Here is a 25,776-nt window from a genome sequence, read left to right on the forward strand (position 1 = left end):
AATGTGGGTCATACAGACCCATATCCCCGCTGAACGCAGACGCCAAAATACTGGCCAAATTCCTAGCCAAAAGGCTAGAAGACTGTGTACCTGAGGTGGTCACAGAGGACCAGACGGGCTTCGTCAAAGGTAGACAGCTTACCGCGAACATCAGGCGCCTGCTGAACGTGATAATGACCCCCTCCGGGGAGAGAACACAAGAGGTGATCGTCTCCCTGGACGCAGAAAAGGCCTTCGACAGAGTCGAATGGAAATACCTCATAGAGGTACTGGAGCGGTTCGGGCTTGGAACAGGGTTCACCGCTTGGGTAAAGCTCCTATACAACGCTCCCATGGCGAGTGTACGGACCAACAATACCAACTCCCAATACTTCCAGCTGCACAGGGGCACCAGACAAGGATGCCCACTGTCCCCGCTGCTGTTCGCACTAGCAATCGAACCGCTAGCAATCGCGCTCAGGGCAGCAAAAAATTGGAGGGGGATCCGAAGGGGAGGTAGAGAGCACAGAGTCTCACTCTATGCGGATGATCTGCTCCTCTATATCTCGGACCCACAAAGCAGCATGGACGGAATCATAGCGCTCCTGAAAGAGTTTGGAGCCTTCTCGGGCTACAAACTCAACAAGAGCAAAAGTGAGATCTTCCCAGTACACCCGCAAGGGGGGGGGGGGGCAGCGCTAAAGGGCCTGCCGTTCAAACAAGCCCGAAATAAATTCCGCTACCTGGGGATCCAAATAGCCCATGACTGGAAAGGGGTCCACAAATGGAACCTCACCAGCCTGACGGAGGAAGTTAAAAAGGACCTGCAAAGATGGAACACACTCCCGCTCTCCCTCGCGGGGAGAGTCCAGACGATCAAAATGAACGTACTGCCCAGGTTCCTTTTCCTGTTTAGATCCATTCCGATCTACATCCCCAAGGCCTTTTTCAAAGCGCTGGACAAACATATCATGGCGTTCGTATGGGGGGGTAAAAATGCTAGGATCCCAAAGAAGGTCATACAAAAAACAAAATCCAGGGGGGGGCTAGCCCTCCCGAATCTACAATTCTACCACTGGGCGGCAACAGCCGAGCGAGTAAGGGGATGGATCCAGGAGCCAGAAGCCGAGTTGGTGCGTGCGGAGGAGTCCTCCTGCATGGGAACCTCCCTCCGGGCCCTCGCCACGGCAGCACTCCCATCCCCACCCAAAAAACACTCCACCAGCCCAGTGGTGACAGCCACCCTCCAATCCTGGAACCAACTGCGGCAGCAATTTGGCCTGTACAAAATGTCGGACAAGGCTCCCATCTGCAACAACCATAGGTTCAAACCAGCACTGACTGACGCCACCTTCAAAAGGTGGAGGAAGGACGGGGGGACTCTGCCAGTCAGGGACCTATACACGGATGACAGGATCGCAACACTGGACGAACTGACAGAGAAATTTCAGCTAGCTGGGGGGAACGAGCTACGGTACCTGCAGCTCAAAAACTTCCTACGAAAGGAGACAAGGACGTACCCACAACCGCCACGACAGACACTATTGGAAGACCTACTGGACGCAAGTATCCTAGAGAAAGGGAACTGTAGTGACATGTATGACCGACTGGTAGACAGGGACGACACCGTACTGGACGCAACAAGAAGGAAATGGGAGGATGACCTGGGGATGGAGATAGGGTGGGGACTCTGGAGCGAAGCACTGCATAGGGTCAACTCCACCTCCACGTGCGCAAGGCTCAGCCTGACGCAACTAAAAGTGGTACATAGAGCCCACTTAACGAGAAACCGTATGAGTAGGTTCTTCCCGGAGGTGGAGGACAAATGTGAGCGGTGCCAGAGAGGCCCGGCCAACCACGCCCACATGTTCTGGTCTTGCCCCAGACTTGTGGAGTACTGGACAGCCTTCTTCGAGGCTATGTCCAAAGTGGTGGGGGTGAGGGTGGAGCCATGCCCGATAGTGGCGGTCTTCGGGGTTTCAGACCAGCCAGATCTATTCCTGGGGAGGAGGGCGGACGCCCTTGCCTTTGCCTCCCTGATTGCCCGCCGTAGAATCCTGTTTGGCTGGCGGTCAGCAGCACCACCCAGAGCTGCAGACTGGCTGTCCGACCTCTCGGAATCTCTCCAAATGGAGAAAATCAAATTCGCCATCCGAGGGTCGGACGACGGCTTCCACAGAACGTGGGAGCCATTCATGCAACTGTTCCGGGACCTGTTTGTGGCCAACGTACATGAGGAAGAATAGTCGGGTGGCCAAGAACCAGGGGAAAATGGACGGGAATCGGGGGAAGGTAGCCAGGGGGGGGGGGGGGGGGGGGGCTACGGGCTCGGTATGGGGGTTTGATGGCAAGCCAAGGCCCAAAACCAAACTATAAATAAATGCCTATAAACATGTGCCTCGGCCATATTGGGGAATGTAAAATATGTATGCTGGCTAAAGGGGGCGGCCACAATTATTGTTATGAAGATGCTTACCTGTAAATATTCATGTAAAAAATTTTTGTGTTTTCCTTTGTTTTTTTTTTTTTGTTTTTTTCTCTCTCTAATAACTTGTAATTTGTCATATATAAAATATGAAAACTCAATAAAAAACATTTATAAAAAAAAAAGAGAAAAAAAAAAACACTGCACAGAAGTTACTGTGAAAAGCCCCTACTCGCCACATTCCAGCACCTGTTCGGGTACACAGAGGGAGAATTCAGAATTCTCAGCTGGTACGGGAATTGAACCCACGCTGCTGGCCTTGTTCTGCATCACAAACCAGCTGTCTAACCCACTGAGCTAAACCAGATAGTTGATAGAAGACTTAAAGAAAATCACACTTTTCTTTCTTGACTCTAAAATTGTGATTCTGAAAACATGCAAGAGTAATTTCCAAATTCCTTACAAGTTGTTCATCACTTGAACATGTAATAAGAATGTCATCTGGGTAGCATTGCATACCAGTTAGCCCACTCAGGATTTGATCCATGGATCTCTGAAAAAGAGCAGGTGCTGAAGTTATCCCAAATGGAAATCTCCTATAACGAAAAAGACCCTATGTGTCACTATGACAAGTTATGACTCAGCAGATACATTCATCTGAAGATACGCTTGCGAAAGATTTATTTTGTTAAATGTTTGGCCTCCTGCGAGTCCAGCGAATAAATCTTAGATAAATGGCAGAGGATAATGGTCAGCACACAATACTGGGTTGATTCTTTTAAAAAATCTCCACATATTCTTACTGAACTATCCCTCTTCAGCACAGGAATGATTGGCGTCATCCAATCACTGTTGGTAACAGATTCAATGACATCTGTCTCAACTCTCAAATTCTTCTTACACTTTGGCAGGGCACGTGCTTTAAGATACTTAGACTCCGCCTGCCTTGATCTCGAGCTTCACTTCCACTCCGGTCATGGATCCAAGTAACTCTTTAAATACCTTGGCATACTTATTCAGAAGTGGATGTGGATCATTTGTAGATTCAACAGGTTGGTTTGTGATGGCCTGTTTAGCTTTACCTTCCTCAACCATGATCTACCAAACAATGCTGGAAAGTTTCCTTGGACAACGTGGAGAGGCAACTTTGCTTTTTGGCCAATAACATCCACCTTGATGCATCCCTTCAGTGGCACAGTGTACGTCCTCAAGATGACATCTGATGGTTGCAAAGATAGATGTTTTAGCTACTGACTGTATATTGTCTCAGGTATGAGTGATACTGCAGTGCCCGTGTCTGTTTTTATCTTGATAGTGTTGAATTCTTTAAGCTGACTTGACACATTGTTCCCTAGTAGTCTTCAGTTCCGTCACTTAATTGGCAAACTCGGCCAGCAGACTTAACTGTGTATTCCCTGGTGCACTTCTTTTGTCCTGATGAAGGTTGATGTGACCATCATGTCTTGGTGATATGGCCTAATTTACCACAAATTTTGCATTTATTCTCCTTACTCCAAAACTCTCCTGCAGAATATCCCACCTGAGCACAACAAAGACTTGGCAGATTTTCCATAGAGCGGCTTCTAGCAGTTTCCCATCTTATGAACCTTTGTTCTACTCCAATCAACAAAGCCTCTTTCGCTGCGAGTTCCATGAATGTAGCGATTTCCAAAACAGATTTCGGAGTTTAGGCATTTTCGGTCAACCGTTCCATTTCGATGGCCTCATCTCTGAGACCTCAGACAAATCTGTCTCTAAGTGTATCATCAAGTGTTTGATCAAATTCACAGCACTTGGCTAATTTACCTTGTGTTTACGAATTGTGAAATGCTTTGCCCTTCCTCTTGAGCACGACGATGGAAACCAAATCTTTCAGCTGCAGCAGACAGAGAGAATGTCCTTCCAAGATTGTTATTAACTCTTTGTGGGTGTTTTCTCCTGGTTTAGATGGGTTGACTAGGTTTTGTAATAACATGAATGGTTTTTTGCCCATCTGAGCTAAGAGAAGTTGCAGTCTGCAAGTTTTCCGGTGTCTTGAGTTGCTACAAGATATAGTTGGAACCTTTCCTCATAAGAATTCCACGTCTCATAATTCTCGTCAAATACTTCCATGGTGTCACTTTTGTTCTGCCATTTTTTGCATCCCGGTTCTCTGACCTGTACTTCTTTAGCCTTTCTCCCTTCCATTTATTTCCTGAAAGTAAACCATCTCCAAGCCCACAAGCAAACTAGTCGCTCACCATGGATCCGATTGCATCAGTAACCCTTCTGCTGGAAATTGGCTTTCATAAAAGGATTGTCACCAGCCAAGCAGGTTAGGAGAGTTTCCCACTCTAATGTCACTAACTGGCTGTGACTTAACCAGCTGTCCTTCCCTGTTGGTTGAAATCCGATAAATGTGACTATGATTGGTTGAAGATATGGAATGAATTGGGCAGTTAGGATGCTTGTTACTCACTGGTGCAAAATTATTCTGAATGCTTTGTGTGTTGTATGGCAATTATAAGGTTAACACCCCATTCAACACTTCCTATTAGGGGTAGTGGGTGTAAAAGCCATTGAGCTGCCCGATCAGCCATCATCGTATTGAATGATGGAACAGGCTCGACGGGCTGAATGTCCTACTCCTATGCTCTGCTGACACAGTGTGAATGGTTGTGATACCACCAGGAATTGATCTCTCGCTGTCAAAAAGTACTGATATTGGAAGACCTTGGGCGGGATTCTCCGTCCCGCTGCATCCGTTTTCTGGTGCGGTGCGCCCCCGCCAGCAGTGGGATTCTCCATCCCGGCAGCCGGCCAATGGGGTTTCCCATTGTGGGCACCCCCGCGCCATTGGGAAATCTGTGAGTGTGAGTTCGCAGCCAGCAAAAATGGAGGATCCTACCAACGGAGAATCCAGCCCTCTATATTTTTCCCTTTTCCCCAAAAGGGGGGATTCAGAGATGCCCATTCCACAGGAGCCTCGATTGTCCATGTTAGCAGGATGCGCCACTGTGGGCCCTGGAATCTATAAACTTGCTATCGGTTGACCTGGTACCAGATAGTAACTGGGAGTAGAATCTTCTAGCCCATTGTTTCTCCTGCATTATTATTAATTGTGAAATCTTTGTTTTATTGTTGCAGTTTTGGCCTGGTTCTCTTCCTGGGCAGCCTGGGTCTTCTCAAGAGTAAGTATCCGAGCAACCTAAAACTCTGTTACCAATAACATTGTTCACCTGGTTCTCATCCAAAATGTGCAGTCGATTTGAAATGGAGGTGAATGTTCTCCTGATTGTGGGGGAGGAGGAGTGCGTTTTCCAATAACAACTTTCCTTGTTCTGGAGCTTAAGTAAATTGTAATCAGAAACTGGGTTGGTTGAACCCAGACATTGATCTTGTCAACTGTGTCATTCACAAAGAACGTCAAACGGTGTAATCTCGGTCCTGTCACACTTGGTTGGCGGAGTTAAACCCTTCTGCTGGTTGTTCCGGTCTGTGGAAAAATCTTGATGGATCCCAAATTCTCTGAATGTTGGGTTTGCCAATGAGCGATTAATCTGTTTTACATTCAGCGCTTGTTAATATCTGTTCTCTTATCTAAAGTTGTTTTTAAAAATATATATATATATATTATATATATATTGTTCCAAGTGAAATAAAGGATTGAGTGCTTTTTTTTAAACAGGGTAGCTTCATTGAGGCACTCGCCTATCTGTGGTATGGTCACATGCGGAGATCTGTTTGGGGTCAGGAGGGGGTGAGGGGAGAAGGCTGGTTTAACTGGTGTTCTCAAAATGATGCCAATCACTTATTTTGGGTCAATGTCTTTTTCTCGCTCTATATTTTTTTTTCTATATATATATCTGGCACCAGCAACATTCCAGAGCTGGCAGGCTGTGGATGGATGCCCAGAGACACATGGAGCAGCACATCCGCAGAGGGCCACAGGTGAGAAAGATGTGAGGCGTAACTGGCCCTGGGCTGCATTGTGAATGCCACTGGCACGCCACTGGCATATGTTGTTCCTGTGTCTGTAACCTGTGCTGCACGTTTTACCCCCTTCTGTCCCAGCACCCTCTCCCTCTCAGCCCCAGCAATTCAAGCTGAGCAATGGTCGTACTATATACTGGAGAAGGTGCAGAATTTGCTGCTTGTCCCGATTTGCAATGAAAATCAGCCTCTCTTCATTTGGTCTCATACGTCTGTCAGTAGGAGAGTTTGTATATTTATTCCTGTGACTGTAATATCTATCCATTGAAATTAGTGAAATCTGTCACCAGCCATTACTGCTAAGGAGATGGCCATGAAAATTATGGCCACTCTTGTAATATTCACTGATCCTATATCCGTGATGGGGGCTGGATTCTCAGCCCCACCACGTCACATTTCTATTTCACCCCGCCGGCAGGATGCTTCCTTACGCCGGCCGGTCAATGTGGGGCAGTCCCATGCCGTCGCGGAAACCCTGGGCTGCCGGCAAAACGGAACATCTCACCATCCAGCCCAAGATTCTCTATTTGGAACTCGGCCCGTTGTCATATTGTGTTTAAATACCAAAGTCTGGGACACCGCAGGAGCTAGGCTTCTGGCTTGCGTGCGGTTTCAGTCTTTAAAAAATCTTGACCTGGATTTTTTGTGAAGTGGCAGTCATCATTGGATTGCCACTCCACTAGTATTTTGCCATGTCCCAACTCTGCTCCACGTTTCCGGCTGGGCTTTCCAAGCCCGGCCTCTCTAGAAATGATGTGCTTCACTGCAGCACCCACTTTAAACAGCATCAGCCACCAGCAGGCAAGCTCAATGTCCAGTGTGAACATTATGAATGGGCAGGTGGTAGAGCGGCAGATCAGTCGGGGGTGGTTGTGTAGTCAGATTGTGGTGTGGGGCGGGGGGGGGGGTAGTCAGTTGGGCAGGGGTAGCGTGGTCCGGAGGGTCAACCAGTTTGGTGTGTGTGGGGTGGGGGGGGGGGGGGGGGGGGGGGGAGTCAGTCAGTTGGGCAGGGGTAGCGTGGTCCGGAGGGTCAACCAGTTTGGTGTGTGTGGGGTGGGGTGCGGGGGGAGGGGGTAGCTGGTAGCCAAGAGATCAAAGCAGGAGTCGGAATCCGTGTGAGTGAATGGGGAGAATCAGTTCAATAGTTATCCGGGAGTTAAGCTAGGATTTCCTGTCAAACATTTTCTGGGTAACTTTTTGGATAAGTAAATCGGAACTGTCTTTCGCAGAGGATCCCAGGGAGCAGGGGAACTGCCTGTCAGAAATTCAAACTTCCCAGGTAATTCCCACGTAGGTCAGTGTGATGGGGCTTCTGCAGGGTCCCAATTGCATCTTTGGTCTTGCGCCTGATCTCTGAGCATCAAGAGCCGAGAGGATTTGGGCCATTAGCAATTTAAAAGTTCTGTGCTATTATTAACATGGTTCATTTTGCCCCAGTATTCACTTCCCTGGGCACGAAATCATTCCCCTTTGACGATTTCAGTTTCCCATGTTGCACCTTTGGCCTTGGCCGGCAACCAACCTCATTAACTTTAGTCCCCTCAACCTGTGGTTCAGTCCGTTTACCTGGTGAGCTGTACAAAGACTCGCCATTCGACTTGCTGGGATTAGTAGACCTCAGCTGGGAGCGACAGCCTGGGCTAGGGAGCTGAAGGGCCCCCAATCTCAAATCACCGCCGGTGAACCCTGCTGGGCAGTCAATATGTGGGCAAAAGGGGGCTTGGCCCTCTTTATGCCCTCAGCAATCAAATCGTCAAGGGAGACACATGAGGAAAGGTCATTGGACATGGAACTGCAGCCCATTCAGGAATGAAGGGAAGAAGATTTGGCAAGAGAAAGAAAAGCAAAGACTCTTCAGTCCAGTAACTTTGTCAGAATCCTGCATGGAATCTTGGATGGGCCAACAATGCCTGTATCTCCAAGGGAAAAAGCACTGTAGGAAGGGCAGCGAAGAAGAGACTAGGACATTAAGAACCAGAGACTCTGAGGGTGGCAAGTTGGCACAGTGGTTAGCACGGCTAACCCATGGCGTTGAGGACCCTGGTTCGACCTGGGCCCCAGGTCACGGTCTGTGTGGAGTTTGCACATTCTCCCCGTGTCTGCGTGGGTCTCACCACCACAACGCAAAGATGTCCATGCTAAAGTGGCCCTGAAATGGAAAACATCAAAAAAAGAACCAGCGACTCGGGTCCCACATTCCCTCAGATCAGTCACTGTGGTGAATACACAAGCACATAGATTGTCTGAAAAATTGGATTGTTGCTGTGGATCATGTTCTGCCCCACTGACCACCTGCAACCTGTTCTTCCATGACCAGCACGCAACGGTTCTTTTGGAGTATGCCAACTTGGAGCAAACACCTCATGACGATGACCATAGCATGAGGCCGCGCCGATTCCTGGCTTCCTCTGCACTAAGCAGGGGCATTGTGCTAAGAGCATATGGTGCAAACGCCACTCTTGTTCTTGAAGGCAGTCTGCCCTTCGCCCTTCTTAAAGGGAAGCTGCACTGAATGCTACTGCTACAAGCAATTAATATGGTACACACAGACTTTCCGAAGGCATTTGATAAAGTGCAGCATAACAGGCTTGTTAGGAAAGTTAGAGAAGGAATAATAGGAAACAGGAAGGAGAGGTGAACAGTTGTTTTTTTTTATAGACAAGAGAAAGATGTACAGTGGAGTTACCAAGGGATCAGTGCTGGGACTCCTGCTTTTCCTGATGCCTAATTACCTAGACCTCTGGATACAGGACCCATTTCAAACTTTGCAGATGGGACAGAAGTTAGAAGTATTATGAACTGTGAGGAGGCTAGTAAGCTTCAACAGGACAAAGGATAGTGGAATGGGCAAATCTGTGGCAGCAACAACAGCTTATATAGCACCCTTAACAGAATGAAATATCCTAATGCAGTTCACAGGAGCATTATAGAACAAGGTTTTAACTGACCTATATATGGCGATAATAATCGGGTGATTAAAATCTTGGTCCAAAAGGTAAGTTTTAAGGAGCGCCTTAAAGGTGCAAAGCGAGGCGGTGATGTGGGAGGGAATTCCAGAGTTTGGACCCAAGCAACTGCAGACGCGCTACCAATGGGGGAGCAATTAAGATAGGGAACGCACAGGTGCCCGAATTGGTGAAGCAGAGATATAACAGAGGGTTATGGGGCTGAAGGAGATTACAGAGATAGGAAGGGGCAGGGCTTTGGGGGGGATTTGAAAACCAAGTTGAGAATTTTTAAATTAAGACGTTGTCTGGCTGGGAAGGTCAGCAAGCACAGCGATAATAGGAACGTAGGAAAAGGAGTGGGCCATTCAGCCCCTCGAGCCTGCTCTGCCATTCAATTAGATCATGGTTAATCTGTGGCCTAACTCCCTGCCTTTGGCCTATATCTCTTAATACCTTTCGCTTAACAAAAATTTATCTATCTCGGATTTAAAATTAACTGACCTAGCATCAATTGCCATTTATGGAAGACAGTTTCAAACCCCCACCACCCTTTGGGTGCAGAAGTGTAATGGGCCTAGCTTTTAAGATAAAGGCAGCAGAGCTTTGGATGCCTTCAAGTTTACAGAGTGTAGAATGTGGGAGAGCTGTCAATAGTGCATTGGAACAGATGCACATGGATGAGGGTTTCAGCAGCAGATGAATTGAGATAAGAGCAAAATCGAGCAATGTTACTGAGGAGGAGTATATGTGACGAAGTAATAGGCAGGAGTATATGTGACGAAGGAAATATGTTGTTGGAAGTTCAACTCTGGGTCAAATATGAGACCACGGTTGCCAAAAGTCTGAAGAGGAGTCATACAGATTCAAGATGTTAACAGTGTCTCTCTGCACAGATGCTGCCAGACCTGCTGAGTTTTTCCAGTATTTTCTGTTTGTACTTACGGAAAGTCTGGTTGAGCTTTGGACAGTTGCCAGGGAGAGTCAATAGCATGGGAATGGAGCGGGAAAACAATGCCTTCAATATTCTCAATATTTCATTGCAAGAAATTTCTGCTCATTGGGCACTGGTATCCGATGAAAATGTAACAATAGTGGAGGATTCCAGAGAGTTGGTCATGAGGTAGAGCTGAGTGTCATAGAACATAGAACAGTACAGCACAGAACAGGCCCTTCGGCCCTCAATGTTGTGCCGAGCCATGATCACCCTACTCAAACCCACGTATCCACCCTATACCCGTAACCCAACAACCCCCCCCCCCCCCCCAACCTTACTTTTATTAGGACACTACGGGCAATTTAACATGGCCAATCCACCTAACCCGCACATCTTTGGACTGTGGGAGGAAACCGGAGCACCCGGAGGAAACCCACGCACACAGGGGGAGGACGTGCAGACTCCACACAGACAGTGACCCAGCCGGGAATCGAACCTGGGACCCTGGAGCTGTGAAGCATTTATGCTAACCACCATGCTACCCTGCTGCCTTAAAGTCAGTGATGTACATGTGAAAAGTAATGCTGTGCTTTTGGATGATGTCATCGAGGAGCAGAGTGTAGATGAGAAATAGGGAGGGGACTAAGGATCTTTAGGGGATGCCAGAGTGGGGTGGCACGGTGGCTCAGTGCTTAACATTGCTTTCTCATAGATCCAAGGACCCGGGTTCAATTCCTGTGGGGCGTTTGCAATTTTTCCTCGTGTGTGCGTGGGTTTCCTCCAGGTGCTGCGGTTTCCTCCCACAGTCCAAAGTTGTGGAGGTTAGATGGATTGGCCATGCTAAGTTATTGTTTCGAGGATAGGATGGAGGCGTGGGCAGAAGTAAACTTTTTTTAATTTAAAAATAAATAAATTTAGAGTACCCGATTCATTTTTTCCAATTAAGGAGCAATTTAGCATGACCATTCCACATACCCTGCACATCCTTGGGTTGTGGGGGCGAAACCCACGCAAACACAAGGAGAATGTGTAAATTCCACACGGAGAGTGACCCAGAGCTGGGATCGAACCTGGGACCTCAGCACCGTGAGGCAGGAGTACTAACCACAGCGCCACCATGCTGCCCTTGGGCTGAAGTAAACTTAAGTAAAGTGCTCTTTCCCAGGGCTGGTGACGACTCAATGGGCCGAATGACCTCCTCCTGCACTGTACATTCTATGATTCTAAAGCTGCACAAACAGGAAGAGAAGCCACTACAAGTGATTCTTTGGCTGTGATTAGATGGATAAGAATGGAGCGGTCCCACTCTGCTGGACGACAGGGATGAGGTTTTGCAAGAGGGTGGCGTGGTCAACCTTGTCAAAGGCTGCAGACTGTTCTGGAAGGGATGGCTACATTTCGGTCATAGTCGCCAAGGATATCACTTTGATTCAAGTTGTTCAGTTCCACGTGGAACCATGTGTGGAAGCCTGGGTGGAGCGAGCTAATCAGGGTTCGGGGAAAGATGAGCCCTAGTTTGACAGGGGGAGGCAGTGGCATAGTGTTATTGTGTTACTGGACGAGTAATCCAGATGGCCAGTGTATCGAAGTTCAAATCCCATAATGTCAGATGGATTTAGAATTAAAAGTCTTAAGGATGACCACGAAATCATTGTCAATTGTTGTAAAGGCCCATCTGGTTCTCTCATGCCCTTTAGGGAAGGAAATCTGCTGCCCCTGCCCGTCCTGGCCGACATGTGATCCACAGCAATGTGGTTGACTCGTAAATGCCCTCCGAAATGGTCTAGCCAGCCAAAGTTCAGCGGCAATTCAGGATGGGCAATGAATGCTGGCACAACCAGCCTTTATCCTGTGAATGAATTAAAACATGCTGAAGGACATGGGAGAGGAACGAGAGGGTGAATATGGGTTGGTTGTTTGTTTGCCGGGATAATGGGGTTAAGTGTTTTTTTGAGGAGATGAGTGATGATGGTACATTCAAAGGAGAGGGGGATGGTTAACAATTTTGTGGGAATAGGGTGGAGGGAGCAGAAGGTGGGTCTCGTGGAAAGGATGAGCTTGGAGGGGTCATTAGGAGAGAAACTGAGAGAAAGATGCGAGTCCTGAGTCAGGATGATGAAGTGGGAAATGGGTGATCCTCGGAGGCAGTTTTGTCCGGTGGGCTAGTGAAAGGATGGAAGGGTTAGAGGCAGCTGATTGGATAGGATTGACTTTAGTGAGAAAGACCTCCATGAGCTCCTCACACATAGAGCGTGAATCTCCCAAAAGGGAAGAAAGTCCCATAGTGAGCGCGTTTAGCCGCGTACTTCTCGAACACATGGCTATTCAACAGAAATCGCTTTGAATAAGGGGCCTGAATGGAGAAGGTGCAGCCGAGGCTTCACATAGCCCCGTTTTGTACAGTGGGGAATTCTGCTCGCTGGAACTCCCCATGATAATGGGAGATTGGGATGCCGTTTTTAAAGGGATTGAATCCAAAGCCTCGGGCACCTCAGGAATCCTCACATTCGAGTGAGACTAACTGCCAAAAAAGTGATCCCGCCCATTGAATCTCACAAAGCATGGCGAGCCAGGTAGATCCCAGGAGCGGGGTCCCCTGGCTTCCAACAACCACGCTGCATGGCAGTGAGCTATTGTTTTGGCACAACTTGGCCGTTGGATGGTGCCCTTAATGTTGGAGAGGAGACAGGTTTAAGAAAAAGATTTGCAGCAGAAAAAAAGGGGCTCAGGGCTGCCAGCAAGCTGGGTGCCTGGCCCTTTTTAAGTAGCGTGGGTGTTGGATCCATCTTGCAACTTTGCATCTGTTGCCTTGGAGAGTGACATGTGAATATGTTGCTTGGACCCTCATGTTCCAAATTGGCGATCCGACATTGCATTAGTCTTTTTTTGACTGTTGTAACATCAGAATCGGCCTTCTGAGGCGCACAGATGGGAATGACTATGTGGACGCCCTCCTCTGGAGGCTGCAGCATGGTGGGTGTGTCAGAAACCATTGGCAGCACAGTGCGTCCCCGGCAAAACAGCACTCAGCTTCTGTACCACCACGACAAAATTCGCAGTCACTTCAGTAGAAACTCGGTGATCATGCAATTAAAAATAATTGGCTGAAAGTATCGATATTTCTGTTAGCTCCAGACTTTAAAAAATAACCTCCCTGCAACTCCAGTTTCTTTTATCGTGCGTGAAAATCAATTTAGGAACATGATCCAGGTCCCGAACAGATGGGTTCAGTTGCTGTAGAAACTTGCGTTTTGTGTGCCAAAGGCCAAACTAGTAACGTTTATAAGCTCAATTAGAGACTTGCTGACTGGGACGCAGGGGGAAACAACATGATTGTAAATAACCCTGGCCTAGACTTTGGTTATAAAATTGTTATCAGAATTTCTCCAAGTCGTTTTTACATCACAGTTGCAAACCTTTGAGTTAATGTGCTTCAGTGTTTAATTTCCAGTGGGGCTTTTGACCATGATGTTGGATCAGTCCCAGCCCAACTTGAAAAACTGCTCCTCTGCATATCCCATCGCAACTAGGCATCAGTCTCGGCAGGATAGAGACTAGCTGGAACACAGAACTTCTGACTCCAAACTCGGGGGGGGGGGGGGGGGGGGGGGGCCTAAATGGGCCCGTTGCTCCCATCCTGCTTCAATGTCCGGGCTGCGACATATTGATAATGAGACCTTCATGGCTGCTATCTGTCTGGGTCTCATTGATGATTGGCACTAATTCTACCCATCGCTAGGAAGACTGGTTAATGGAGCAGTCCTCTCACATTGATGAGAATGGAATTGACAAAGAAACCCAATGAAACTCAATTGGATGTAGAATGCCGAAAATAAGATTGACTGTATTGCATACGTACCAGGGGCTAAAGCCGCAGTGCCTGTGGAGTAAAATCATTCATGTGATTGGCATCTGCTTACACATCGGCAAATAAGACTTCTTGATTGTATTTATCATGGAGGTGGGTGTGGAGGAATATGTTTCATCTTTCTCCTTTTCAATTATTGTGAGTTTTTGTGTAATATCCATTTTTAACTTATTCCACCTTGTGATTGAATCCTGTGAGCACACAGCAACATCTGATTTCCTTAACCAAAACTGTCTAAACACCTAATGTTTGATTTTCCACTGGAGCCCTCCTAATAGTCGACCATAAGTGTTTTTTCTCACAGTGAAATGATGCTAACTCGTTGCATAAATTTCTAGGAAAATGTGTTTAAACGGGACACAGATGTGTTGGAGAGTTTCCAGGAGCAGCTTGTGCTCAGACTGTGTCCAGTGTTCATTAGCTGGAGTCTGGCGACTGGGGGATTTTCACAGTAACTTCATTGCAGTGTTAATGTAAGCCTACTTGTGACGATAATAAAGATTATTATTATTGCATTGCCTGGGTTCGGAATCCACTGCGTGAGTTGACCATTGGTTGCGGGGAGCTCAGTGTCCCCTTTTAATAGGAGACCATTGGCTCAGCCACTACAGATGTGTGGGTGACGACACAAGTACAGGTTCTACTTTTTAAAACTGAACAGCAATGAATCCTCAGAACAAAGCTTTCACACAGTTAACCACGCCATCATTCTTGTGTTAATCTTCTTGCACCCTCTGTACTGCACTTAATGGTCATGTCCCCTTTAAAAAATGCTTGCAGTTGTTGAGTGCCACTTCAAAAACATTTGTTAGCATTCACCAACTAAATGCTATTTTTCATTCATTCCCAAATTGAGGCATCTTAAATTCTTCAATTCCTTTGCTATAGGTAAGGGGCTGGTCAGTAAGGGATAAGAGGTGATGGAAAGTGTTCAGATTGACTCAGATGGATTGAGAAATACAAACACGAAGGTTGGTATCTTCATGGAATGGGAGTGGGGAGGTGGAAAGTCCCTCGCAGCAGAGAATTTGCAAGTGAACACTTACACTTTTTTTCCCTCTTAAACAAACTAAAGTGCTGTGGGATGTGGGCCCCACATTTTGAATGATGTGAGAGCTGTTCTCACTCGGTGGGAGGGGATCGATCACTGTCTCATCGGCTGAGCTACACTGTCTGAAATGCTGATCCCTTAGCAGATAGACTGCTAACGTTTGACAGCCAGCTCAATTCCCTGGCGTGGCTTTGAGGCCTTTGTGGGTTTTGTTTTAATGCGCAAGTCTGATGTAAAAATCTGAATATTTACAATTAAAGTTTCTATAAAATCTTTCTTGTTGGAAAGTGTTACATTGTGTGGCGATTCCGATTGCTCCCACCCCTTTTTAAATAATTTTCTTTGTTTTTCCACCTTCTCTCTCAATGGTGCAGTCCCACCCACACTACACCATCTCCGCTGTTCATGGATCATTCCAGACAACTTGGGCAATGGCCAGGCCAAGACTAGTCCTGCCTTCAGCCTCCCATATGTAAGGTTTTCACTCGCTTCTCCCGCACCCACTTGCATTTAGAATTGCTGGTAAAAGTCATTCGCTGGTTAAGAAGAGCAGAAATATTGGAGGAGTTTATATTTTATCCTTCTCTAGTTCAGGGATGCCTAGGCCAGTTGTAATCGCCCTCCTCTCTCCCCAGGTAAGATCAATCACCCTTCCCCAGGCTAGGGATTTGATTCAGATATATTTGTGTAAAAGTCGACCCCACGATTATTTTTGCCCTCCAAGACTGTAATTTGCCATGTCCTTCACGTAAAGGTCCATCCTACAATTCCAGAGATCGAAGCCCAAAAACCTCAGAACCGAAGTAAAATTTCTGCATTCGCACCCGCAATTCATTAAAAAATGTTTATTTCCTCCTTGTCAGTTAAGGCAGGAAGATTGATTCTGACTTTTGGGGGAGAAACTGGTGAACGGAAGAAGAGGAAATCGACACACATGGCAACATGGGATGCAGAGCCAGCTTTCAGAATGAACATTAAATAAATGAATCTTGTGTCCTCCTCCTGCACCCTAGGGATGTTAGGACAGAGTTAGGTCCTCTCTACTTGAGTTGGAATTGGGGTCTTAATTGTTTAATAGACTGCACTTATTGTTTAATAGACGGCACCAATTTATAAAGGGATACAGGTGGCACTGTGGTGATGTGGGGGAAGTGTTTGTTGAACACAATAAACTTGGAGTCAAAGAAGTCAAGACTTGCTTTCTAGTTCTTATCGTAGTGTTCTTATCATAGTGGAACAAGGAAGGCTGGGGGTGATGGTTAATATTTTTAAATTGAATTCAAATTTCATCACTTGCTGTGGTTCGCAGACCCGGCCAATTAGGCCCTCGCGAGTGCTGACTCGTGCAATTCCCCTGTCCTGATCAAGGGCTGGCGGTCATCGGTGCGGCATCTTCTATCTGCACAGCCCTTCTGCCGGGCCTGAGCAAGATTAAAACCATAGGCCCAGCTGGCAGCACCATTCCTCCCCTGGGGTATGGTGGAGGAGGCTCCATTAATAAAAATTTAGAGAGAGAGAGAGAGACACTGAATGCTTGGTGGTAGTGTTATTTCCCCCATTTACCTTGTGGATTTGTTTGAGAGCTGTTAGGTGTGTTTTAGTTAAAGTCACTCAAAAAACACCCATGTAAAGGGTGACCCCCTAACATTTTGCCTAAAAATTGGTCCCAAAACTTCAACTCTTCCATTAGTATGTACAGTATATTGAGGAGGCAGTGGCATGGTGGTATTGTTGCTGGTCTAGTAATCCAGAGACCCCAGGCTAATGCTCTGTGGACTTACGTTTAATTCCCATCACAGCAGATGATGGAATTTGAATTCAATAAAAATCTGGAATTAAAAGTCTAACGATGACCAGAAAAAACAGATTTGATTGTTCTTAAAAAAACCAATCTGGTTCAGGGAAGGAAATCTGCCATACTTACCTGATGTGACCAGCAGGTGACTCTAAACACAGCAATGTAGTTACCTCTTAACTGCCGTCTGAAATGGCCTAGCAAGCCACTCGGTCCAATTAGGGATGGCCCAACCAATGATGCCCACATCCCAATGAAGAATTTTTAAAAATTCAGTCCTTTCATCAGCATTAAGTAACCAATCACAACTGCAGTGAGTTTCATTTGCATCAAAATAACATTTGCAATTGAAATAAGATTGAAACTGGTTCCTTTTCACTTTAAGTGGCGCTAGCCTTTGAGGGAGATTCAGCCCTGGTATAGCTCACTCGGCTGTCCTTTGCCTTGTAAGGGCAGATTGAAGTTGCATGATGAAGGCACCGCCACAACTGATCTCGTGGCCTCTCCTCCTATTCTTGTGGTTTTCTGTCAGTGGGAGAGGCGAAGAACTGTTGGTAACTGGCTCCTCGTATCTAGTGAATTTGTCCAAGGTAATACCCACAGACTGGGGGACAGCAGTGGGGGTAATTTCAGGCTTTAGACGCTGACCATTGTGGAACAATACCTCCACAGAGAGCCGTTACCATTTCCCAGTGATGTTTCTAATTTGCCGACTTAGAACCTCTTTCCTCCTGCCTCCCACACTGTGCTGAAGTCAAGACCGCTATTCTTATATGATCTTCATCAAGTCCTCAAAATGTTTTTTAATTTTAACATGGAAGGGAAGGTCCAGGATCTGGAGACCCAAGCTTGCTATCATCTGATCATTGCTCCCTGATTTACTTCATTTTCTCCACAAGAGCCATGAACAGCAGAGGGGCTGAATGGACTGCTCCTTTTTTCTATGGCAGCTAGCATTGTAGGACAGCTTACACTATAGGACAGCTTACACTATGGGACATGTCCCTTGACTTTGTGACTAAAAATAGTAGGTGGGTCACAACATTCCCTTTCAAATTGATTGGTAATCTTATTGTCAGCTGGGAGTAAGGAATTAATCTGAGACACTTGGATATAAAACCAGTTGCTCCTGCAGGTAACTCTATGATGAGGATTTTCAGTTGCAAGGTTTAGATACAATGACCCCCTACCTGTAGTTGCACCCCTATTGTTTTATTAAATATTTTTATTGAGTTTTCACATCTTATGTTTCACAGTTCATATGTTACATATTGCCAAAAAAAACACGCAGGAAAAAAAGAGACAAACAGAACTTAGCACATATATTTACAAGCAAGTGTCTTCCCTCCCACTGAGGCTGTGACCCCCACTTTAGTTGACATACACATGTTACAATCCCCGGTATGGCTAGAGCCATAGTACAAGTGTCTATTTACAGTTTGGTTTCGGCTTCAGCTTGCCCTCCAAGCAGTCCCCTGCGGCTTTGTCCCTTGTCCCTCTCGTTCTCTTTGCGTGCCTTTGCCCCCCTGCCGTCCTATTTCTTTTTGTCCCGTGGCTCGTTTGTGTCTCTTTCTTTCCCTGGATTGCTGACTCACTATCAAAATCTGCTTCACTGTGCCAGAATTGTGCAGGTGCTCATTTTTGAATTCATTTTTATAGCAACATAGGCTGACAATGTGTGACAAAGCCAGAGAGGCCATGATACAGAAGAAATTCTTGGATGCCTCCATGTTTTGGGACTGAAATGCGGTGGTACAAGGGGTGGAATGTGTTGTCTTGGGACCAGCAGATCAGGGGTTGGATGGTGGAGATGTGAGGATGGATGGTTATGCTGATGTTCTATTTGATTACGTTCTGAGTATCGTGGAGCGTTTGTGTAGAGGGAGGTCAACTATGTGGATTTATTGTGCATGTTCTGTAGCAAGACCAGGCTCAAGGGGACCAAGTGGCCTTTTCCTGTTTTGTGTTTTCTTTATGCAGTATCTGTGAGGGTCACTCAAAATGGTTCCTCTGAGCAACATGGTATCTATCATTGATCTTTTGCACAAGTAATTTTTTATCACACTAATTCCTTTCCTTCTCTTTTATCCCTTGACATCCTTAATGACCACTCTCCGAGGGTCATGGGGGATAGTTCATGGGCCCACACACACAGGAGGAAAGTCACTGAGTCAAGTGGATTGTCAGCTCTTGATTGGATGTATTCCAGGAGGTTTCATCACATGACTTCCTGCCATGTATACCCTTGTGATCCACTGCCTCCCCACACTGATTACAAAGCATTGTTTGACCCAGTGGATGATTTATTAACCTGATTCTTCATTCAAACAGCTTTTACTCTGTCTCCAATATTACTAAAATAGAAAGAAAAACTTGCATTTTATATTGCAGAGGTCTCAAAGAGCTTCACAATTTTAAGTTGAAAATGTATTTTAAAAAACATTAATTTAATGCTGTCTTATTTTACTCCTTGGTTACATTGTGATATTATAATACCACAATTTCTGTCCTCGAGATTCATCTTTAATCACTGGAGACCCTAAGACAATCATCAAGGGTTGACTGCCCTGTGCAAGCGGACTGTGACTGCCCAATCGGCTATCCTTTATCTCAGATATATTTGCTCCCTAAGGTTGTCATGGGAATAGCAGATGTTGTTCCCGCAGCATTGTAGAGGATGATGGGAAGAGTTGTTTGACCATAGGGGTTTGGTCACCCTCCTGTGTGTTGACTGGTGTATTCTGTTTAGCTTGGCGGAGATCAGAGGCTGACTGTTCCGAAAGTGGGCCAGTATGTCAGCGTGTCGTCTCAGAATGTGTTGCTTGGATTGGACTATGGAGAATGTCTGCTACGTTGGGCTATATTATTCTGGGACTGTGGTGTTCCCTGCCCTGTCCAGCAGTACTGCTTGCACTGCCAGTACTGTCCACAGGCACTAACCCATGTGTCTTGTCGTGTTCCTCTTGCAGTGTGAAGCCCTTCGCCCAACCACCATACCCTATTCAACCAGCGGTACCGCCAACCATCGCGAGTGAGTACACTGTTGCCTTGAGTGGGGTCTGTTAAGTAAGGTACAGTTTAACCAAAATTGGTGTGTTCAGCCAGTGGGAGCAAAGATTTCTGTGCAATGACATTAGTTGATCTGGGAGTTTGGGTGGGAAGTGGTGCAGGATGTACACTGCTAAATCACTAAACTGCTAGAACCAGTTTAACTCAGTTTATAGAACCCAGGGCTATGGCATGCAAAGGGATGGAAGTTATGTTGTTTATCTATCAACCTCTGTGTAGAGCATAAAGTACCGCAACTGGGCACTGCACCTCAGGAAGGATTCATTAGTCTTGGAAGGGATGGCGTGAACAAAATGGTACTGGAATTAAAAGAGTTAATTATGAGGACAAGTTGAATAGACTTATGTTCCTTCGAGTTCAGAAGGTTAAAGGCTGGTCTGACTGAGATGTGTAAGATGATTAAAAAATGTGAAGGAGCCAAACTATTTGCTCTCGGGGGGGGGGGGGGGGGGGGGGCGTGTTGAAGAGTCGGGGGGGGGGGGGGGGGTGCGGGAAAAAGAGTCCTGAAGGAGGGGGCTTAACCTTAAAATTTGAGCCATTCAGGATGATGCCAGGCAACACTTCTTTACAAAAAGGGAAATCTGGAACTAAGCTGGTTCAAATATGAATTTTAAAAACCAGGGTGGATAGAGTTTTTTTTCTTAGTCAATGGGGTGGAGGATTACAGGGCCATGGACGTTGAGATACAAATCGGCTCTGATGTAATTTACTGATACCAAAGGCTCCATTATTACCAGTTAGGTGGGAAACAGGAGCTGGGTTTATCTTCAGGTCAGGAACCAGCCTCTGGTGAGAGATGGATTAAATTTAAGATTTGGATGAGCCATTAATTGACATGGAGAAGGGGCTTTTATCCAAGTACAGATGGGCTCTCGAAGCTGGAGGTTTAATCGAAGGCCTTGCAGCTTTAGAGGCACCCATAGCTGCAGTACGAGGTAAGTAATAGAGAGGTGGCTATATGGAGAAATTGCATTCTTGGCCATCTTTTAAAAAACTTTAGTTTAAAAAAAAGTAGAGAAAACAGCCGGGCCATTATCCTGTGTTGGACCAGAAATGGGGGGAACACCTCAATGGGATGGCTTTTGGCTGGACTTCCACCTCAGGCAGCCACAAAGTCAATAATATGGGAAGGTCTCCCTCAACCATCTGGGCTACATCTTGGTATTAGGATACTTTATTCTCTTCCCATTGCCATTATACAGATTAAACTGTTTCATAATTCTGGATGCCCACCTCCAGATAGTTGATCTGCCCCCAGTTGTGATGAGAAACAGTCTCCTATTCTCATCTTTAACAAGGTTCTTTCAAAGCAGATTTGCATGCCCAGTTGTGGGGTAGGCTTACCATTCAGGCCTAAATGACCGGTGCCAGGTATCTGACCTGGCATTGACAGGCCAGCAGAGGCCAGTATTTTAAGGCACAATCACCATTGGCTTAGTTGCTGACCTTGAGCGGTGGGATTGATGAGGCAGACTAACGGTGGGCAACAAGAAAATTGGCTGCAGTCGCATCGTACGGCTTAAGCATTCGGACACCACACTAACATTCCAGCCCTTTGCACATGGGAATGCAGAAACGTTCTGCTGAACTGAAAGTTAGTTTTCAAATATTCAATGAATGAGGGACTCAATTTGAGTTTAATTTTTGCTGTTTTGTTTCTTCCACAGGTTATGAGCCCATGGGCCCCCTCTCACCTCCTGCAACTATCCCGGTGTGGCAGGACCGAACCATCGCCTCGTCTAAACTCAGGCTGTTGGAGTACTCCGCCTTTGTGGAGGTGCAGAGAGACCCAGACACGGTAGGAACCCGTTCCCAGTTTCCCCCAGCCCTTTCATTTGGCTCATGTAGCTTTTCTCTGTTTGGTTCCATTTGTCGAAGGAGGAGGATAAAATCATTTTTGCCTCTTAGGCAAACGGTGCACCCTGTAAGAGAGAGAGGTTTTCATTTCTATAGCGCCTTCCCCAACCTTTGCATGCCCCAAGCTTTTACAGCTAATTAAGTACTTTTAAAGTGTAGTCACTGCTGTAATGTATGAAACACAGCAGCCAAGTTATGCGCAGCAAGCTCCATGAAACAGCAATGTGATAATGACCAGATAGTCTGTTTTTACTGATGTCGATTGAGGATTGAATATTGGCCAGGACACAAGGGACGAAGTTCGCTACTCTTTTTCGAATATATCTTTTACATTTACCCGAGAGGGTGAAAAAAATTAACGCCTCCAATCCTGACACACCTGGACTGTCGATCTAGACTCTGTGTTTAGATATCTGGAGTGAGACTTGAACCCTCAACCTTCTGGCTCAGAGGGCCATCCCCTAAGCCACAGCTGACAACTAAAGGGGCCAAGTTCCATCCTTGGTCAAGGCTCAATCAGTTTTCGATAAGGCCAGTCATTGGAATGTGCAATCCCATTCATAGAATCTCTACAGAGCATAAGGAGGCCTTTTGTCCCATCGAATCTGCACCAACCCTCGGAAAGAGCACTCTACATAGGCCCACTAACCCGCCCTATCCCTGTGACCCCACACATTGATCATGACTAATCCTTCTAACCTGCACATCTTTGGACTGTTAGAGGGGGGAACCAGAGCACCTGAAGGAAACCCACGCAGACAAGGGGAGTACATGCAAACTCCACACAGTCACTCGAGGCCAGAATTGAACCCATGTCCCTGGCGCTGTGAGGCTGCAGCGCTAACCACTGTGCCTCCGTGCGGCCCGGAGAATATGGATGAGTGGATGTTAATTGATAATGTGATGAAGCTCAATTACGTTGAACTTTACAACCTGTTCGCCTCTCTATCTCAGTTTGTTTGGATAAGGAGTCGGTATTTACTATTGGAACATACAGGGTGCCTGTTAATGAACCAGGCGAGTAAAGGGATGTGATTTTTTAGCGAGAGACTGTTCACTACTTCATGTGAAACTCTCGCCTGTATTTATTTACTCTCAAAGCCACTCATTCAAATCCTTTTAATGTTGGGGGACATTTGATCAAATTGAAAACCTGGAACAGCGCAAGTTAATTTTTTAAGATATTCCCTATATTTTGTTATTCACTTAACATCCACCTAAAAATTCTCCCACCTTGAATGAAGAGTTTGACTTTAGATTCTGGTGTGCCTTGTCCTCCATGAACGCCAAGGCCAACACTGCTTAAGGCAGTGTTATGAAGATGTATTTGGGAAGCACGGTAGCATTGTGGTTAGCACAATTGCTTCACAGCTCCAAGGTCCCAGGTTCGATTCTGTCTTGGGTCACTGTCTTTGCGGAGTCTGCACGTTCTCCCCGTGTGCGCGTGGGTTTCCTCCGGGTGCTCCGGTTTCCTCCCACAGTCCAAAGATGTGCAGGTTAGGTGGGTTGGCCATAATAAATTGCCCTTAGTGTCCAAAATTGCCCGTAGTGTTGGGTGTGGTTACTGGGTTATAGGGATAGGTGTTGACCTTGGGTAGGGTGCTCTTTCCAAGAGCCAGTGCAGACCCGATGGGCTGAATGGCCTCCTGCACTGTAAATTCTATGATAATCTATGTATTATATAAAATATTAATTTATAATGTCAACAGCTAGACATTGTATAATATAAATTACATATATTCATATTATGTATGTATATCATTTATATATACACATTTTATTTATCTGTGTTCTTAAAGAACACTTTTGCCAGCAAAGAGCAGTGGCCTACAGCAGCCATATGTTGCATTTGCAAAGGACACATGCTGCTTTATGGAGACACAGAATCTACGGAGCTCTTCCAGGCAGTGGCTAAGATGAGCCCCAATTAAAACTCGAGAGAGATCACGTGATCCAGCTCTTGCGTCTAACTTATGCTGGATTTGAGCCAGCAGTCAGAGACCACCATAGGGGCTACAGCCTTACCCCACTATTCCTTTTCTCGGAAACCCCTCTCATCAAAGCTGAGCTGTTTTTGATTTGGAAAAACCTACAGAAAACCTCATTGCTGCAAACCAAAAGCTCTTACAGGAGGATTCCAAATCAACACTAATGTCTTCAAGAGAAAGAAGAATCAATCAACCATGACTGCAGAGTTACTGCTCCAGTGAGAAACCCCAGTACCCGCAGCTAATGTGATAAGTGACCCTCCAGCTGTAAACAATCGGAAGTTTTTTCCGACTTCACTTGTTAGTTGGCCAAGTTTTAAAATCTGATTTTCTGCGGAATTTTTTTTTTTTGCATGATTAGTTGTGGGTGGGTGGGGTGGGGGTGAATTGTGAGTGCGTTTTTTGCATTCGTTGGTAGTTGGAAGTTGGACATATTTGTAATTTTTTACCCTTTTGTTGATTTCTGTATCTTTACCTGAGTGAGTTTTAACGATAAAACTAACTCTAACTGTTAACTTAAGGAACCTAGTTGGTTTATTCCTTACATTGAGCTACACACAGTTTAAAAAAAAAAAGAAAAATACATGGTTTATTGTATTATGAGCCAACAAAAGGTATGAACATTCAAAAAAGTTGGACGGGTAGTTGCTGAAAAGTATTTCAATTCTTTGGAGTGCTATCGCAACTTACCGGTACACGGACGAAGAAAGAAAGTGTGGTATTACTTATCTTCTAATGCATGCTGGTGTAACACACACTGGGGTACTGTCTTGTCCATGTCGGCTAAAGTCACATTTTTCCAAACACCATGCACAAATGTCTGAATTCAGGCCACCTGTGATTAGATACTACGCAGGTTACAGATTTTACTGTTGCGTAGATGCTTGTGTATGATATTTGGAATCCAGTTATTGTGGCCAATAGCCGATTAGAAGAGTAGATGTAAGGATGTGCTTGACGCAGATGGCTCAGCCAATGTTATGCAGTGCTAGCCTGAAGACATCCTTGGTGCATATCCAAGCGTCGTTGATATTTTTCAGTAAAAATATCCGGTGAAATTCTAACACAGGTTCTTCATCAGCCTGAAGTTGTCCTACTACCATACTCAGGGTGCAACTATCTGGGGTGGGTTGGTAATCTTGTGCAGTTATACTCTGTTGTATTTCATGAAATGAAAGGCCAATAATTTTTTCCACAATGGCAGTTTAACCTTGAAAAGTTCCTTCCCAAATTAGGCATGATGTGTCAATATATAATGATCCTAGATGGCCCCCCCTCTGCGTCAAAAACGTGATAGTAATATTGAACAAAGACACTTCCATCTGCTTCCAGAGAAGCTTATCACCCATTCACAGGCACCCAGTACCCCAAACTCCAGCCGATCGCAACCAATGGCACCATGCCCCTCCCAACCCCTGCCGGAGGGGGGGGGGGTCAGCTACACGCAGTTAACTCTGTCTAAAATTGGTTGCAACTATCCCAGGAGTGGGACGGAGAGAGGAGTCAATTCACACCCCCCGCATCTTTTTTGTAACAGCAGCCAGCTGTGCTTAAGGTATACAGCACTGCTAGATGTACCTTGCTCCTTCTCATTGTATTTCTGTGTAATAGATTGCAATTTGTGGGTAAATAAAACCTAGGCCTGCTTTCTTTTGTACTCGAACACTGTACTCGAACATGAACTAATATTTTGAACCTGTTCAGAAACCTTTGGTTTGCCACCAAAAATATTTCTTAGTTTGTTGCTTCCATTTAGTTTTTGGACACCAGAGAGCTCTCCAGATGCTCTTCTGCCTAATCAAATTTTTAAAAAAGAGATTAGACTGAAGAAAGTTTTTCACTTACATGGCACCTTCAAAACCTTCACGCAACTTTTGAAGTGGAGATGCC

The 25,776-nt window shown here is 46.0% G+C and overlaps 1 protein-coding gene and 1 pseudogene across 10 annotated transcripts in view; one reads left to right on the plus strand and one right to left on the minus strand.

Moving 5' to 3' along the window:
- The window catches only part of LOC119978579 (transcriptional enhancer factor TEF-5-like), a 278,752-nt gene that overhangs the window by 242,037 nt on the left and 10,939 nt on the right, over window positions 1-25,776 (plus strand). For 7 of the 10 annotated variants that reach the window (XM_038820338.1, XM_038820339.1, XM_038820341.1 and 4 more), the window contains 4 exons: window positions 5,531-5,574; window positions 6,260-6,334; window positions 19,942-20,003; window positions 21,709-21,839. In XM_038820338.1, the coding sequence (XP_038676266.1) occupies window positions 5,531-5,574; window positions 6,260-6,334; window positions 19,942-20,003; window positions 21,709-21,839 (312 nt within the window). The remainder of the gene's footprint in view (window positions 1-5,530; window positions 5,575-6,259; window positions 6,335-19,941; window positions 20,004-21,708; window positions 21,840-25,776) is intronic. The other 3 variants (XM_038820342.1, XM_038820345.1, XM_038820346.1) reach the window with 1 other exon arrangement.
- On the minus strand, window positions 24,855-25,235 carry LOC119978581 (annotated as a pseudogene).

This window comes from Scyliorhinus canicula, chromosome 15, assembly GCF_902713615.1.
Source record: "Scyliorhinus canicula chromosome 15, sScyCan1.1, whole genome shotgun sequence".
NCBI classification, from domain to species: Eukaryota; Metazoa; Chordata; class Chondrichthyes; order Carcharhiniformes; family Scyliorhinidae; genus Scyliorhinus; species Scyliorhinus canicula.